At 40.2% G+C, this 19,037-nt stretch overlaps 1 protein-coding gene across 4 annotated transcripts in view; it reads right to left on the reverse strand.

Moving 5' to 3' along the window:
• Positions 1-19,037, reverse strand: part of FARP1 (FERM, ARH/RhoGEF and pleckstrin domain protein 1) — a 268,168-nt gene that overhangs the window by 24,572 nt on the left and 224,559 nt on the right. For 3 of the 4 annotated variants that reach the window (XM_053311099.1, XM_053311101.1, XM_053311100.1), the window contains 3 exons: positions 11,931-12,121; positions 9,792-9,881; positions 8,909-9,042 (listed from right to left, as the gene is read on the reverse strand). In XM_053311099.1, the coding sequence (XP_053167074.1) occupies positions 8,909-9,042; positions 9,792-9,881; positions 11,931-12,121 (415 nt within the window). The remainder of the gene's footprint in view (positions 1-8,908; positions 9,043-9,791; positions 9,882-11,930; positions 12,122-19,037) is intronic. The other variant, XM_053311102.1, reaches the window with a different exon arrangement.

Here is a 19,037-nt window from a genome sequence, read left to right on the forward strand (position 1 = left end):
TTACCCTGTTAAATCTTTCCTACTGATGTATTTCAGGGGACAGGGCATGGTGAAATGGCACCTCCAAATTCACTGTCACTGAAACATGGGTAGGGTAGGTAGAACTAATTTGCCTCCTTGCACAGCTTTTGTAAATAGAGCTTGCTAGCTGCTTGCAACATCATTTAAAGTAATTATATGTCAATTTTTGTTTGTGTGGTATAGCATAATACCAGTCCTGCTGGAGGCAGGACTTGCAGGTACACTCAGGAATGATGTACACGGGTGTAGCAATCCTCCTCACCCCACCCCTGCCGCCATCTGAACAGAGTTTAAGGGATGAATGAAAATGATTTCCTTCCTGTTTCTCCACTGACTTTTAGCAGAGCAAATGTGCTGATATGGGTGTGGGGGGGGAGATATCTCCAAAGGTCTATCATTACTTCAAGAATAGAGTCCTTTCTCCTGATTAAATAAATGTTAGTCAGTTTGTCAATCCATTCAATTTACATACAATATATTTGCATATGGGTAAAAACAATAGGCCTGTTGCTATAAGCATACTTTGTTTTTTGATGATGTATGCATATGCCATGGCTGGTATGATCCTTTGGTGTGAGAAAAGGGGGAATCACCTTCCACCTGCATCTTCTGTAAGTGGCTAATATACTGAGGAAAGTTATTCAAAAGTAGTCGCATGGAAATTAAAAGGACAAGTAAGATGCGTGAGCACAACTCTCCTCTCCTTCACGGATAGAGCTTTTACCAGTGTGTGAAGAGTCTGGATGCTGCCTAGTAACTTTTAAAGAAGTCTGCTGCTTGTTTAAACAGAATATCTTTTAAGTCCATAATTTAAAAACACACACACACAAACACAAAAACTTAGTTGTAGTGAATAAGAGTTGTCTCCAGGTGACCAGGCAAGGAAATGTTAGTAAAACAAGGAGGAGATTGGTCCTTTCTTCTTTTAGACATCAGTGTGTCACAAATTGTGAACATGGGTACGTGTGTGTGTGTATTGTGTGTGTGTAGGCTAATACAATTGGGAGGGGCTAATAAAAATGTTTACGGGCTAGTCACTTTTGTGGACTAATTGGCAAAGCTGGAGAAGAAGAACAGAATGTTAAATATTTTTTAAATATCCATGTAGGAAGGGCGGGGGGAGAGTTCTCTCTACGGTTAGTTTATTCTGGAAAGTCACCAGAATGCTTCTTACTGCCACTGTTTTGCTTTGGGGTTTTTGTTGGTTTTTTACATAAGTAAGGATTAGCTGGAATCAAATAGTGAGTAATAAGATTATAGAAACCATTAGCTTCTTCTGGCATTATTCTACCTCTCTTTTTCAAAACAGATTTGCAGTTGAATGTGTTCTAATTACAACTAAGTAAATATGGGAGTGGGAGCATGGGGTAACTCGGACAGGGATTAGAGGCTTACCAAATTGGGATGAACTCAGAAAGAAGCAAAACCATTTCCCTTTGGGGGTTATTTCCGAGCCAAAACAATGAGTGTAAGGGAAGGGTCACCTCAGTATCAGTGGCATAAAGTAAACCTGTTAAAACTGTAGCAGCCACCCTGGAACAAGCTTCATCACTCAGTAGCAGAACATATGTTTTGGATACATAAAGGTTCCAGAGTTCTATCTCTAGCATCCCCTGTTTAAAGGATTTCATGCAGCAAGGCTATCTTTGCCTGTGACTTTAGGGAGCTGCTGCCAGTAATGGGCTAAAGTGAAAGCAATGGTCTTACTAGGCAGCCCGTTTTAACAAGAAACTGAAAATGAGTTTAACAGCTGCAATGGTACTTTATGCACATCCTTTGAACAGTTCTTCTTTCTTATCTGCTTCTAGGCGGGCTTTTGTGCAGTAGCTTGAAGATTGTGACAGTTTTTAATTAATAATTCTAGTGCTGCCCTATAACCTTTTAGTTATAATATTATTGGTGGGGTAGACTGTGTTGACTTGTTATCTTTTTAATTGTTATTTATATTTTTATTTTAATTGCACTTTCCCCCCCTTGTTGTGCTGGTCATAGACCATAATATGAGCCCCTGGTGGCGCAGTGGTAAAACTGCCGCCCTGTAACCAGAAGGTTACAAGTTCGATCCTGACCAGGGGCTCAAGGTTGACTCAGCCTTCCATCCTTCCGAGGTCGGTAAAATGAGTACCCAGAATGTTGAGGGCAATATGCTAAAATCATTGTAAACCGCTTAGAGAGCTCCGGCTATAAAGCGGTATATAAATGTAAATGTAAGTGCTATAATAAACTTTGAACTGAACTGAACTATCTGCTTCTAAAACTATGACAGCTACTTTTAATTTTGACCTTCAGGGCAATCCGTTCACATTGATTCATCTGCCTAGACCCATCTATTATGGAATCCCTCCATGCTGCAGACAATCATGTTCCAGGTTGATCCAGCTAGCGGGGACTAGAGATAGGGCCTTTTTATTGTGGCCCCTCATCTTTGCAACACCCTCCCAGGAGAACTTCACCATGCTCCCTCTTTCAGTGCTTTTTAAAAACAATTAAATACATACCTTTGAAAAGAGCCTTTTAATGTATTATCTGCTGCTCATATCTTATAGGTTTTTTAGTTCTTTGTTGTTTAGCTTTTTATTAATAACATTTAATTGGAAACTTTTAAAATATTTTAAATGTGGGTTTAGCTTGGCCTTTTAACTTGTTTAATCGTATTAATCTTTAACCTTATACTGTATCTATTTTATTAATGTTTTGAGCCGCCCCAAGCAGTAGTGTATTGGAGGAGTGGTATAGAAATATTTTGAATAACTATGAATGAATGAATGAATGAATAGGGTGCGTGCAGGGTGTTACTGGATTTCGTGATCAGTAGTGTTCCCCGTAACAGGGATTGTTGACCACAACTCCTATTATCCTCAGCTGCAATGGCCTTTGGCTGGGGATTATAGAGTTGTAGTCAACAACATCTGAGAAGAATCCCTGCTACAGGGAACACTGCTCATGATAGCCTCCAGTAAACTGAATGGACTGTGAGCTGAATGGACTGAGTTGTCTACAGCTGCATCTTGCAAAGGAAGATCAGTAATGGTGGATTTTCTAGGCAGCTTCCCCACCATTACTGATCCTCTCATTGGGGAACCCAATAAACCTCCAGGTATCATAGGAAACCACTGCCTTTGAGTGACCTGACAGCTAGGGTAGAAACTTTAAATAGGACTGTGGTTTCTAGTGGATCCTTTTAATAGGCCCTTTTAGCGTCACTGTGGCACCATGCACTTTCTGGTTTTAAGGATGACTGCTTGGCAATCAGACCAGATCTGTCAAATGAATATGCCAATAAAAAATGCTTTATAGGTAGTTTTTATCCTCCCACATTGCAATAGTGTAGAATTATTTCTTGAGACTGTGCAATGGAAATAATTATTTCTGGATAGGTGTTTAACATACTGCAGTAAAAACTGCAGCTGTTTGTGGGACTATGAAGGCATATTCTCAGGGAATGCCTAAAGAACCAAATTCTTCTTCAAGTCCTTGCAGCAGAATCCCACTAGGTCTCAACAAGAATGGCCCTGAAGGACCTCGAACTTTAAGACCTCAGACTCCTCTAACTTTGCACTGCAAAGACTTCCCTTTTATCACCACCACATCAGACATATGGTTGCAGTTAATCTACATCTTAAAACCTCATCAATCAGCAGCTCTTCTTTCTTAATACCTGGGAAATCCTTTGCAGATTATGAGAGCTCTCTTGCTTAAAAACAATGCCATTGCTCCATGAAATTGGATGCAAGGTACAACTTATACAAATCAGGTACATGTACCCATTTTCCTACTTTATTCCAACAATGAAGTCTGGATTTTTGTAGAAGTTGGACATTTTTGGCAGGAAGGGACACACAGAGCATTGAAGGGTGTGGAAGGGTGTGGTGAAAGAAGTTAGAGGGCAATGGATAGCACAGAGAAGTATGCAGATAGCACATATCTTACCTCCTGATCACTAGAAGGTCCACATTGACCTCTTCTGGTCAATGGAATAGTCCTGCCTCCAAAAAAGATCACAGAACCACGTTCCTTAGAAATCCTTCAGGAACAGTTGGAATAAGTATTTGGCAGAGGCAGTTGAAATGAGTCCTCTTACGTGCTAATGAATGGCACTGCCATGCAACTGGGAACACTATAATGTACCTATAAGATTCTCTGCAAACCAGTAAGCAAAATACTTTGCAGAAGACTAACTAGCTTGCAAAGGGCTTGTCTGAGACGTTGGAAGGGTCTCCCTTTGAACTAGTAAAGCAGGCAATAGCAGACAAAGGCACAGGCCAAACCTTTAATAGGTACTCTTAACAGCAACTAGGAAACTTGTGCACTGCTTTGGAAACTTCTAAGGTAAGTTAAATTGAAAGAGAACATAGGTAAAGATGGAGAGCAACAGATTGTGGGGGAAAGGAGTTAAATCTTAAAACTGGGAAAGCAGGCAAGCATAATTCCTGCCTCAATACAGAAAGTTGAAATAATTGTACTTGAGTACAATTCTGGACAACACATCTAAAGGAGGACATTGTAGAACTGGAAAAGGTGCAGGAGAGGGCAACCAAGATGATCAGTGGCCTAGAGCACCTTCCTTATGAGGCAAGACTACAACATCTGTGGCTTTTTAGTTTAGAAAAAAGACGACTGTGGGGAGACATGATAGAGGTCTATAAAATCATGCATGGTGTGGAGAAAGTGGCTAGAGATAATTTTTTCTCCCTCTCACATAATGCTAGAACCACGGGTTATCCCGTGAAATTGATTGCCACAAAATTTAGGACCGACAAACGGAAGTACTTTTTTACACAACACATAATCAACGTGTGGAATTCTCTGCCACGAGATGTGGTGACAGCCAACAACCTGGAAGGCTTTAAGAGGGGTTTGGATAACTTCATGGAGGAGAGGTCTATCAATGGCTACTAGTTGGAGGGCTTCAGGCTACCTCCAGCCTCAGAGGCAGGATGGCTCTGAATACCAGTTGCAAGGGAGTAACAGCAGGAGAGAGAGCATGTCCTCAACTCCTGCCTGTAGGCTCCCAGAGGCCTCTGGTGTTCCACTGTGTGAAACAGGATGCTGGACTAGATGGGCCATGGGCCTGATCCAGCAGGGCTGTTCTTAAAACTCCTTTTCATCCCTTTAGGTACCCCCAACACACACTTCTTTGTAGATCTGAACACGCTGTTAGACAATTCCCGCCTCAGGATTCTGCCTGGATTAAAAATGGACTTTAGCCTTAAGGGCTCTTTGCCCATTCCTTAAATAAAAAAAAAATAACAGAGCCGTGAATGATTAAATTAGGAGTGGATTTAATTCTGCAGTATCAAACAACTGGTTTACTCGCTCACTTTTAATAGTAAGAGCAGCATGGAGAAAAGTGCAAGTCGACTTCATGTTTGATTTCCCCCAAGATGCAGTGTCTGAGTGGGGGATGGGGGGAGGGGCACAATCTGAACAGGGGACAGTAGCATTCATGAAGCAGAGGAGTCAGTCATCCAGATTAATGCTGCAATAGCACAAACATGTTGCACTGGCTAGTTCTGCTAAACTGGGACCCAAGTTCCAGATTCGTGTTGCATTGCTACAATAGGACACACTAGTGAAACCTGTGACACACCTCCAGCTGTGAAACCTCCTCCCCATACATGTTGCAGGGAATGATGCAAAGCTATCCACTACCCTTGTGGCGCACAAGTGCAATGCTTGTGCAAGCGGACCAAGAACACAAGAGGCTGAGCTACTCGGAGCATCTGCTCAGCTACAGAACCTTCTTAAGTGGGTGCATCTTTGCTTATTGCACTAGTACAGCATTTGTCTGGGTGTCAGCCAATATCCCCTTATAACAGTCAGGCTCTTGTGGTGTGGAGGAGGAATATTTACAACAGGGAGGTCAAACTGCCAGCCCACGGACTGGACCAGGACCGATGAGCTCAGCGGTCTGGCCTGCGTGAAGCAGCCCTGGGGCAAGGCCCTGTGACCACCACTGTTTTCTTCCTCTGCGGCTCACCAAAGAGGCTTCAATGTCTCCCTCTCTGCCAGCCCGCCAGCCTCTTTCCTCCTTCTCTCTGCCATCACCACCACCAGTGGCAGTATTTTATCTCTCTCTCCATCCTGGGCCACTTTCCTCCTTCTCCCTGTCTCTGGAGGGAGTGGTATTTCTCTCTCCTTCTCTCCCCTCCAGGCTCTGCATGGGCTCTCTATCTGCCAGCCCAGATAGGAGGAGAAAGAAAGAGAGTGAGTGAGTGGGAGAGAGATGGAGGAGGACGAGGAAGAAAGAAGGGTGAGTTGCGGGTAAGGGAGAGGGCAAGAGGGGTTTCTGCTTTTCTTGGGACATGAAGTTGCTTTGAAATTATTTTGTGGTTGGTTTTTTAAGTCTGATTATTGATCTGCTTGTTGTGTGTTAAAAATCTGTCGAGAACACTAACAAAATATGATGGTTATGTTCAGAATTTCTTCTTCTTCTTCTTTCAATAATTTCCCTGAACATATTCTACTATATTTAGCCAATTTAAATGGCAGGGCAAGGGAAGGAAGAAGAAGGAAGAGGGAAGAAGAAAGGAAGAGAGTGAGAAAAAGAGGGTGGAGGTAGAAGGAGACAGAGGGTGGTACGCCACGGGTGCAAGAAGGTGGTGTGAGAAGCTGGTGCAAGGCTGTGTGCAGCCACCCAGAGGCGCATTGGAATCAAATCCAGATTTGGGTTTGACACCCCTGATTTAGAAGAAACGTTTCGTTAAAAGGTGACATCCCCAAGAAAAACAAAATTTAAAAAATGCAATGCCTACTCAACATCTTAATATTTCACTTTTAGAAGCACTAGACTCATTCACCTTTGTTTGCTTTTGTTTTGAATCATTGATTAAAGCAGCATTAACTTGATTAGGATTTGTCAGATCTGATTGCAAGTGCATTGTGATATGAAGTGAACGGCAATCTTACAAATGAGGGCTGGCAGCCTCTCCTATTCTATAGCCACACCAGTGGCAAGAGAATAAAGCTTATGAAGAGTGATGGGATTGCAAATATGTTCCGATAATTAATTAGATTTCTGCTAGCACAGAAACATCATCTTTGATAAATATTTCTTACAAGTGGAGTGTCTCTCTGGATGAGTATTCTTCCATTGCTATTAGGGCTAACAGGTTTTTCCCCCAGTTGATTAACTGTCTTGCTTTTAATCAATACAATAAAGAACTAATTGAAACACAGTATCTTTATAAAGGCAATTTTGAAGATATTACAAGTAACAGTTTTGGTGTATCAAATAATGCAGAAAAATAGTACTTGGAAAACAATCTTGTCTGAATTCAGAGATGTGCACAGATACAATTGAATCAGTCCTGGAAAGCATTTAATAGAGCTTTGACTAAATTCAGTCAACTCCCATTTTATAATCTAGAGTAATCAATTTACGGATTAATGCTTTCATCTTTAATTGCTATGCTATAGCATTACATTCTTATGAAAAACCTAATAACTTATTCCAGATTATTCCTACTGTTTTCAATGGGACAACATCTAAGACACTGCTTTTAGCATGATGGTCTCCAAACACCTATACCTAATTATTTTACTCTTGGTAAACATCATATAGAAGAGTGAAGAGAAGGCACAAGACGTTAGCAATACTGCGTCTGTGTCTAGGTAAAGACACAGATATTCAGGGTAAAGAGCCCAATATTCAAATCAGTGCAGTGTAGCTTTGTAGTTCTATCTGAAGCATGCCTGGAGCAGAGAGCGGGAACAGAGGCCCTTCTGTGGCTGTCCTGCACCAAATCGCTAACAAGACCTCAACCCACATACCCCAAATATCCCAAATCTCTCATGTTCCCTTCTCAGCTACCTGACTCTCTCTGCCTCTACCATTCTTTTCCTGGAATAACTGGGGACAGCAGAATGAGGTGGCAGAAGGAACCGTAACACTTCCAAGACTACAGGTGTTACTGTTGTATTTTACATGTTATACTCCCACATAAGGAACTTACTGCACACAGAATGTTAGCACATGAGAGACAAAAGCTCTAGTTTAGCTTCTTTTGTCTTCTATGCTTGTTTTCTATTTGCAGGAATTTTTAATGCAGCAGGGCATTCAAAATGTGATCTCGTCCTGCAGTCTAAAATAGCACAGTCCAACCTCACATTTTTATTCTAGCCCTAGTCATCCAGTCTATGCACATGGGCAGAGTGGGATTGTGGAATCAAGTGTTGCCCTCACCACACACGGGTTCATTTGCATGCTGGCTATGCATGCACAAAATGTATACCCACAAGTCAGGGACTGTGCTTTTTGCAAAATTCCAACAGCACATCTAAGCTTACATATGTAGGAGACATGCAGACACACAAAGGTGTAGGTTGTAGCCACAATCCTGCTCCCCCTACATGCTGACTACTCACATGTAGGCTCATGGGAAGAGAACTACTACTGCAGAGGCCAGATTTTGGAGAGGAGGAAGAAAGATGACAGAGGAGAGTGGGCCAAAAAACATGTTGTGGGCTACAACCAAAAAGGGGATGACAGAACAGACTACTCTAGAAACTTGAAAGTGTGGCACTGGTCCTCCTTTCATAGAGAATAAGTGAGGGGGGGGGAACCTGGCTGAATAGAAACATAACTTTTGCCTGTTTGGCCTTTTTTGCTCCCATCCTACTGGGCAAAATTGCTTTGTTTGCAAAGTCTGCATGATAAAAGTTGCATTTTAAGCAAGCAAGTAAAATGTTTTCGCACAATTTGATATGGCTGACTCAGATCATATTATAAAGGTATTTTAACTGCACAGATTAAAAAGCAACTTTTAAAAAATTGCATTAACACTTACAATTTATAACAAGCTCCACACGGAAAAGTAGCCATCCCACTTTGAAGTTAAAATTAGAAACACATAGCCCCGCAAAGTAAAAGGACTGGAATCTTTACCAAAGGGCAAGGCGCTGCTCTATTTCCTTTAGAAAGTTGGTGTGAAATTTGTGCAATGGTTCAAAGCTGGAAAAGATGAGATTCTTCAGTGCTTCTGGCATGCAGTCATCTTTACTCACTGTGCTCTGGAACCACTACAAAGACCAAGCAAAGTCATCAGGCAGTCCCTTGAGATGGAGTCTTTTCAGTTCACAGGGTCACAGGGACCAAGATGGCCGGCAACCTGCTTACTGTCACATTGTGACCACAAGTTTGTATCTTATTTTGTTGCATTAAGTGACAAGGAGTGTCACACATGACAGAAAACAAGCACAGCAGCCCTCAAACAATATCAACAAACTTCTACATTTAGGATGCCTCAAGCTGCTAATGCTGCAGTACACTAACCAGCGCTATACTTTTGCAGCCTATAAGATTTAGAGGGTATTGTTAGATCAGTGTGGCAGACATTTTCAAATGTTCAAGTGATTCAAAAAGTGGCGGAAGATTTCCTGATGAAAACAGCAGCCGATAAAAAGTACAAAAAACACGGCTCTGAAGGTGGATCAGCAAGACTGGAAGAGAAAATTACAAAGAGGGTCCAGCTGAATGTAACTCAAAGTTCAAAATATTAAAAGAAAAAGGAAGGCAGTGAATAGCACTTGTAAAATGAAAAGAAATTAAAATAGTACAATGTATATTAAAGAAATAGAACCATACAAATGAAACATTTGTCTCTTGTTGGTTGGGTTGCTGAAATTCCTACTTTACCACAAACTGCTTCTGGCTGCAGCACCCATGATGTAGTCAGAAAATAAACCTACTGTAAAAGGCGAATAGACACTGTTGAAAGGGACAATGGACAACAACTACAGGTTTGTTTGTAATGCAAAAACAAACATACCGATGTGATGACTTCAAGGTCTTTCAGGTAAGTTCGTTCTGTGGTGGAAACTTCTTTAGCAATGAAGTATGCTTTGTCAGTTGGAAACCTCTGAAAATTGCAAGGGGGTGGGGGGAAAGGGACAACAACTTTTGATCTGTACTCCAAAAGCCAAGCTCTAAATAGTGGATAAGTCACAAGGGCAAAACCAACAGGAGCATTACAAACTAGGGAATGTTGTATGAGTATAAAGTGTGGGTTACTACAAAATTGTGGAGAAATACAAAAAAATCTTGGCTAATATGACAGACTAGTATTAACTCCCCCCCCCCCTAGCAATATCATGAAATCTGAATTACAAAATGATACCAGGATGATATTTTTGGGCATTCCTCTTACTATCTGTTTCTAGAGCAAGGTATGTTTCCAAAATATACTTGGCTCTGTGTGTTATCTTCTTATGGAATAAAAAAGATTTCTGAAGTTCAAGACATTCTTCCATATGGAAGATAATGAACATAAATAATCATGGAATCTGGTGTAAAGTTATCCATTGTGGCAGCTCCAGAAAGTATTGTTCCCACCACAGCAATAAAGTGTAACAGGATACATACACTTAGGCTGTTCTTACAAGCACCCAAGACCGGGCTTGACTGCCCGTGAGAACCGCCGGTAGCTGCGAGGCTTCCGAAACTGCCTTGGTGGCAAACACACCTAGGGAGCCCACCACTTAGCCAAGGTTAAGGGCATGTACCCTGAGGCTAACTGTCTGTGTGTCAGTACTGCCTGCTCCCAGAATCTTTCCACAGAGAGATTGTAATACAATCATTGTATGACCAGATGCTCTGCACACTGGTGTCTGCAAAGGCCAGAGGAATCCACAGCTGGCTGGCAGAAGTGCCAACAATATGCAGGTCTGAAAATCAGCTAGCAGGCTTTGGTGTCATTCTTCCCCTCTTACCTTGCTAGTCTTACTAAGGAAAGAAACTGAACAGCTACTGTATGTGCACCATTAAAATGATCTAGTCCACAGGTTAAGATTAGTCCAGTTGTAGCTGGCCACTCAGGATAGCACTTCTGCTTCTCAAAAGGAGCAAGTTACTAGAAGAAGAGTGTGTGTTGCTATTAGGTCAGGAAGGGACAGACAAGGGGGATCCCAGTAGGATGGTAACAGAAGAAAGCAGGCAATGCATCTGAACGGTTCAGAAATCTGTGTACATTTGTGGGGTGGGATGGGGAGGTGTCTATTCCCTCGCATGCTATTTTTCTATCTGTAGGGGGTTTCCCATGCCACGAGTCTGAAATGGTACAGCCCAGTAAGAGCTGTAAGCCTGTACCCTACTGTTTGTGAAACTCACCACCAGAGGATCTGCCAAAGATTCTTACATCCAATGTCCTGACTGAACCATCACAGCCAAAGGTGGTGGCTTACATACTGTGCCATGCAATGTGGATGGTTGGAGCACTGCTCACACGGCTGTGCACCTATAAACACACTCAGCTGTACTGTGCAACTGTATTTGTGCAACTTTATAACAGAGCAGAACTGCCCTGGGATGCAACACTGTATACACAAGTGCAGCAACACAGGCAGTGCTCCAACCACCCATAAGCTGGTCTTGTGGTAGCCAGCATGACTTGTCCCCTTTGCTAAGCAGAGTCTGCCCTGTTGCATTTGAATGGGAGACATGTGTGAGCACTGTAAGATATTCCCTCAGGGGATGGAGCGGCTCTGGGAAGAGCACCTGCATGCTTTAAAAAAATATATTATTTTTTAATTTTTTTTAACATTTATATCCCGCTCTTCCTCCAAGGAGCCCAGAGCGGTGTACTACATACATGAGTTTCTCTTTCACAACAACCCTGTGAAGTAGGTTAGGCTGAGAGAGAAGTGACTGGCCCAGAGTCACCCAGCTAGTTTCATAGCTTGCATGCAGATGGTTTCAAGTTCCCACCCTGACATCTCCAAGATAGGGGTGAGAGACTCCATAACCTTAGAGAAGCTGCTGCCAGTCTGTGTAGACAATACTGTGATGGACTAATGGTCTGACTCTGTATAAGGCAGCTTCCTATGTTCCTATGCATAATTTGGCATGTGAGCAAGCATTGCCAAGGATTAAGAGGAAAAAATTATCATGAGCGCAGAATCAGCATTATTACCTTTCTCCTGACCTCTTCTTCATCATCAGTCCGGACACCAGTTTGGTCATTCAGCAGAGGGCTGACCAATGGAGAAGCCTGCCTGTTATCAGGACTCAAATTAGGAGACAATGTCATATTTGCCACAGCTGTTCCTCCTTGGGAATTGATTGACAGTTCTGAAAGATGAGGGCTGCCAGCAAGGGAGCCTGCTGAAGGAACAATACAATACAAGTTAGAACAGGGACACCTGGAACAATCCAGAAGCATGACATCGTAACATTAAAAATATGAACAATTAGATCCTGGATCCTCTGCCTGTGCAAACGGACATGATTCCATCAGCAGAGCCATTACCCTTTACAAGTGCTAAGTTCTCTTTGAGGCTGGTCCTTTTAAAAGTCAGTTTGCACAATTATCTGTGCACACAGAGAACTGTTTTGAATTTGGTCTACACTGAATGTGGCAATGGTGAAAAAGAGATCTGCTTATTTCAACACCGGCCAGCTTCCTAATATGTAATGAACAGACTTAAAACAGTTCCAGACATTATGGGAAAGTGGCTATGGATGATGCATTCAGTTCACACTTTGCTGTAGACTTAGGGTTGTGTGAATTTGGCCTGAGCTCAGCAAAGTAATAAAGTTAGCTGATCTGCAGCCAATTGAAAAGTAGATAGGTAGACAAATCAATTCAGAAGGTGTAGAAGTGAGTTTAATATTAATGTTATGATTTAGAATATCCAGAGAAACATATACTGAAAGACTGTTGTCCTGTTTGAATTTTGTTTGCTCCACCACCTCTGTGGCTGGAGGGAGTGGCAAAAGGTTTCAGGACTTCTCCCTGCCTTTGTGCATTTGAGAATACAGGGACTCTTTGATCACTGACTTCTTCCTGGAAAGACTAGTGAGTTTGGATTAGAAAGTCAGAAAAAGCCAAAATTTAAATATAGCTAAATATTCAGATTGAGGCGTAACCTTCTATGCAGGTGGGAAGGGCAGGGAAAGAAACATCCATGTTTGCACTCATCCTACATAACACTGCATGTAGTTTAGGGAAATGAATAGTGCCTACACAGAATCTTTGTCAAAGCTGTTAATTTGTTCAGTGTTCTACTATTAGTTTTAGTACACAATAAATGTAGCAATAAAGTAAGTTACCCTACAGTTACTGGAGTTTTGTCACACTCCTACAAATTTAAATTCCAAAAATGCAACTCATTACTTCACTGGGTGCTAAAGAAGAGGCATTAGAAGAGACAGAGTCTAGGGGAAAATATGATTTGCTATGTCAAAGTCACATCTAGAACAGAGGGAGGAAACTACTGAGCCCCCTCTTGCTACACACAACAGAAGTGAAGGACAGTGTACCTTGTCGAGTTATTCCATGCTCCTCTGGGGTGGAAATGCTAGCATTACATTCACATAAAAGCTGTTATTTTGAAAAGCATGTAATAGGACAACTTCAAACAGTCACAGTCACCAAGCCTCATTACATTTATAAAACTGAAGAGAATGTACCATAGTACACTTTGATGACTATGTGAAATACAAGTCTAAGAGATGCTTTGAACGGTGGTTGCACTTTCTGAGAAGGCGGTCAGGTCATGGATAGTGCAAAATGGATAAATAAATAGTCTAGAGCTTAGTGCGGTCACAATTAAGCTAGAAGACAACTGAGGAGATAAACCTACATGTCTTGTATCAGTTTTGATTACCCTTTGTTTTTTCTTCATGCTTAAAAAAACTTTATTAAATAAAAAGAATACACTGTCACGCTAGTGCAATTAACAATACTCAGAGTAAAACTGTAGGTAATGTGTGCCTGCAAGAGCAAATGCTCAAAAGGGATAGGTCGTTTTCTAAAAACGCATTTAGAAGTTTAATCTGCAATTTGAAACACCAGTAAATCATGACACAATACCAGAAATTTACACAAAGAGAGTAAATTAAATATATTTTTCAGCAAGGCAAAAAGTAAATACATTTTTAGTCAGCCCAGTAAGATTATTTATCGTATTACCTTTAGCAGCATCAAGTCAAATTTTAAATGCTTAGAATATGTTATCAGTATTGCAGCTTATAACGTAGAGCAAACAGGATACATGCCTGAAGGAAAGACTTTTTGTCTTAAATGAAATACGTTTACCCATAGTTCCATGCTAAATGGATGCTCAGAAAAATCTGAGAGAAAAGTCACAGCTTGTTACACAATGTCAATTTTATTGACACTAGTACACAACTGTATACAATATTTTCATAATAAAATGAATGCATTGTTAAAAAAAAAGAGGCAGAGGAACCCCTAGTCATAAATTTTACTTTCTAGCTTTACAGAAGGTGTGTTTCCAAACTACATATACAAAAGACCTACAGAAATGCTGGTATTCCCTCAAATATGAAGTAAAAATAGGAAATTCTGGCACTGTGCCTGTCCCATGACAGAAGATTAGAACATCAGCATCTGTGTGTGAAGTTACCTATTTGTCATGCATCAGCATTTGGAGCCTAAGTTCCTAACCCTTACAGAATAGCCAGAGCTCTCTAAAGTGTCAAGTGTAGGTGACTTTTAAAATTCATTTAAACCATATCCACATTTTTAGCAGTGTACTGGCCATGATTGATGAGGTTACCCACACTGTAGCCTTGTTCAGATATTCCGTAGGACCCACACCAACACTTGTATGAGTGTATAGGGCTGCTGCCAGGTTCATTATCCAACTGGAGGCTTGAAATGCATGAACTGGCAGCCCCACATGGAGCTATATGTGCAGCCATCACAGCCTATGGCCCTAGTTGCCACTAAATTAAGAACTGGTGTTTAGCAGTTATCTGAAACATCTGTTGATGTTTATAGTGAGTTCAAATCAAACCCATCAAGGAGGTCTAATTACTTGAGCACTTCAATAACTATGCAAGAGTATCCAGTCACTGCAAAGTGTAATTAAGTTGCATTTCTAGCTACTTATTGCAATATTTAGCACCTTTCAAAAATACTGGCCAGCATAACGATGCGCTGGTGCTTCGTTAGTTTGGATATTGGCCACCGAGGCAAGAGGAGACTGATAAAGAAAATGGAACATTAAGGTAACTGAACTATGTGTACAATGAGATTTTAAAAGAACCCTAAAGGTCAAATATTAGAAATTAAAATTGATTAAAAGGTACTAATTTCCACCTCCCACTGCATATGAGTCATGTTAAAACTTGCCATCCCTTTAAGCAATTCTGTTTATTCCTTGCATGCCAAACAGATGCACTCCTTTGCTCTTATCAAAACCGTCAAAATGACAAGAGACAGACATTTTTCAAACCCTGGAATTTCCTCTTGTAGATAATCATTATATAAAGAAAACACATTAATAATATATGATTTGAAGTGTACATTGGTGCACTTTCTGAGAGGTGGGGAAAACATAACCTTTGTGCAGTACTTCAAATGATGCACACATTTTAAAACCACATATGTAGATAATCTCTCTGGAGAAAACATTTACAGACAACCCTAAAATAGCCTTAGAGCTATAAGTAGAATTTGAACTCTAGCCTTGAAATGGTACACGTTTTTCATTGTAAGAATGTAGAGAAATCTACCATGGAATTAGAATTCCTTGGAACTCTTCTCCCTCATTTCGTGATAAGCAAATACTCAGCTGACAAAGGACTTATAAGGGTAAGTTAGCACTTAACCTCAAGTGATTTAGATTGCAATTACGTATGTAAATACACTGTCATCTCAGCATGTTATGTCTATACCAAAAGAAAAAGAAAAAAAGAAATGTTTTATATTTAATTGGCTAATGTAGATGAAGTATAATGGACAACTATTCTTTCAAAGAGAAAAATTTATGAAGCTTCAAAATAAGGTAAAATATTATTTTTGATTTCTACAACTAAAAAAATGTACATAATTTCAATGGATCTGGGACTGGACTTTGCATGCTTATCTTAAAATACTTCCCCTAAACTTTAGTAATACAGCCTCTCATCATGTTTGTATTGTTTATGGAAATGAATAAAATACATTTTTAGAAAATCCTAGATAATGTTACGTTGGACCTCATAAAAATTTCAATTAAAGTTATTCCAAATTTTACTTGGTATATACTAGACACATTCTGGCTAGACAAAGAACATTGATAGAAATCTTTGGGAATATTTCCAGTAAATCCAGTGGATTTTGGATCAGGTGCACAACTATTAAGTGGCAGGTGAGGACTTATTTTGGCTGCCAATCAAACATGATTCTACAGCCTGAAAACCAAGCTTTGTTCTTGTCATTCTTGATTCACCAGCTAGAAAACAGGGGTTTCAATCAACATTGGAAGTGTCAGGATTGAGGGGTCAGGACAAAATCCACCTTGCTTTCCATTACTTGATTGGCTTCCATACAGCTAGTTTTAATGTAGAAAAGCAAAGCAAAAGCCTAATGAAAATTTCTTTTAAATGTGGAACTAAACACATACTAAAAACTGAATAGAAAGTGGAAACATTCTGTTTTAGGAAGTAGCAGCTACAAAACCAGAATGGAAAAATACCAAACAGTCTCTTGATGACAGTAGCTAAGAAAGTGGTTTTCTTAAGCTCCTCACTGACCTCAGGAACACATTCTAAGTGTTCATTTATTTCAATGAGTCTCTTTTCAAAATAATACTAACACTAATACTACTACTGATAATAATAAAAGAAATCTGCAGGAGTTAAAAGGAAGGGCAGTTTCACATGGTCCACAGAAATGAGAAAAGAAGCATGAATGACTTGAGCATTCACCCTCAAGACCCCCTTCCCAAGTCTTGTGCAAAGGATGAGGGCCAGAAAAGAGTTATGCATGTCTTTGGGGCAGATGCCTACTTTGTCCCTGAATCAGGAGAATATGCCTCTCCCCAGCCTTTGCCTGAGACCTAGAAGCTGCACACTGGGCAGTGGAGAACATGGGTGGGGTGCTTCCTCTCATCACTTTCATGGAACAGTTTCACCCTGGATAAGTTCCTGGGCATTTAAGTTTACCAGTGAGAAACAGAGATAAATAAGTGTTACATTATTTCTATATGAGCAACCTTGACTTTAACAATAAATCTTAAAAAAACAAATCATGCATTTCCAGCATTGATAAGGAGCAAAGGCTGTTCTGCCCAGGGAAGCAGAAGAGGAAGGAAGAAAAAGTTTGCTTTGATTCTGAAGGCCTGAAATAAACTCCTATGGCAGCCGTGAAAGTGAGTGATTTGTGAAAATGTATCATAACAATGAACATGTTCTTGTGTATTTCAGTCAAACTTTTCAGCCAGCATCCGCAATTAAGCAAGGGAGAGTTTAACAGCACAATACCAGTTAGAAAGGGTAAAAGCCTTCAGTACAGATAATTAAAAAAAAGCAAAACAAAATTAATGTCATGCATACATAGGTAAATATATAACTTTGGTTTGACATGCTTACAACAGTTACCAAATTCAGCATTAGGTTTAGTAGTGAGGAACCCCTCTTCTTGGGTACAGAGTCCATGCTAAATTGATAGATAATAGTATTAAACAGGACAGGTAGAAAACTGGACAGTAACTGCAGCTGCTGACCAATAACAGAGCATTTTGATGGAAAAAATATAGACATTACAAACTGAGCAACAGCGTGGTAAGGTTGGGCAATTTTAAAGGGATGGGGGTGTTCCTCTTTCCTATCTTTGCTCTTTCCATCACTGCAAATACAGAACAAAAAGGAATGGAAAGGCTACAATCCCTTAAAGCACACATGCATATGAAAGGATTATTTATTTTAAATAAAATGCATTTTAAACAATACTAAATATAATTGCCTACACATTCTAGAACGCTCACCCTATCCATACAAAAGATCACGCTGCAGCTACTGTCCATTTTGGCTTAACATCTCCCCAAGATAGCAGTGATCCTGCTTAAAAGCAATTTTTAAATTGATTCAATTATTCTAAGTGTTGTCTTCACTGAAAAGTGAAGGGCAAGCTGGTTCCATGTCACCACTGTGCTCCCAATATTTGTGATTAAAGTCACCTCCATTTGCCCATTGATTCACCCATACTTGTTTCTATTTTTGAAATGTGCAAAGTAGGTGACCGGGGTGGGGGGAATTCTATATACAAATGCAGGATCACTGTAATGGGAAGATACAGATGTTTCCATTATCAACTGGGCTATTTCCACCTCAGGTAAAGGTACACTGGGGTAGTGTAGCCAATAATGCAACGAACAGAAGATACACCATGCTTTGAGTATAAAGACAGAACAGTGTGGCAGGAATGGCTTTTTCCTCCCACAGAGGTACATGCTCACAAAATGGTGCATACAGTGAAATAAAAGGTTTCTTAGAACATTGTTAAACAAATGACAAGAATGAGAATGAAGACCCCAGCAATATTTGAATTTGTCTTTTTTCATTTTTTGACACCCACACTTATGTTTTAAAGGGGTAAAATATTCCAGTAGAGTGTTGGATGATGGAACTAGAACCAAAGTTTCTGTATTTATTCTTTTTAAATTGGTGGTTCAAGTCAGGATCATCATAAAAAAGCTGGGGGGGGGGACACACGGTATTGTAGCGGTTGCATGAAATATTTCATGCCCTTCCTGAAAAAACAAATGTTTTGACTTAGGGGACTATTTCACATTTTAGATTTTCTAATCCAAAGATTAATAATCACACCAGAAGTTCTGAGAAAAAAACAAAAACAAAAACAAAAACAGGAAATGTTTCAATGGTGGTATGAGTATTTTGGTGCGGTAACAGTAAGCTTGCATGAAAACCTGCTTTCTAATGTCTGTATAAAGATTAATAGTAATTTTGCTCTTTACATGTTTCTATCATGAATGTTAAAGCTATTTTGACTGAGATAGAACAAGGGTGATCTCTCTCTATAGCTTTAGAAGTAGCTTCTCATCAATGAAACAGCAAGCCATTGAAAGGGTGGGTGAACCAACTTACTTTACAAAAAAAACCAGCAGAAAAATTATTCTTATTGGATATATGCCTAGGTTTTGTCAATTTTTTACTGTAAAAACACTTGTAAAATGGTAACACTATAAAAGTGTTTACATGTTTTAAAAAGTATCCTCTCTGATGTTGTATTAGCACCCAAAACTGCAGGTATTTCTAAGCAGCACCA

This window comes from Hemicordylus capensis, chromosome 3, assembly GCF_027244095.1.
Source record: "Hemicordylus capensis ecotype Gifberg chromosome 3, rHemCap1.1.pri, whole genome shotgun sequence".
NCBI lineage: Eukaryota > Metazoa > Chordata > Lepidosauria > Squamata > Cordylidae > Hemicordylus > Hemicordylus capensis.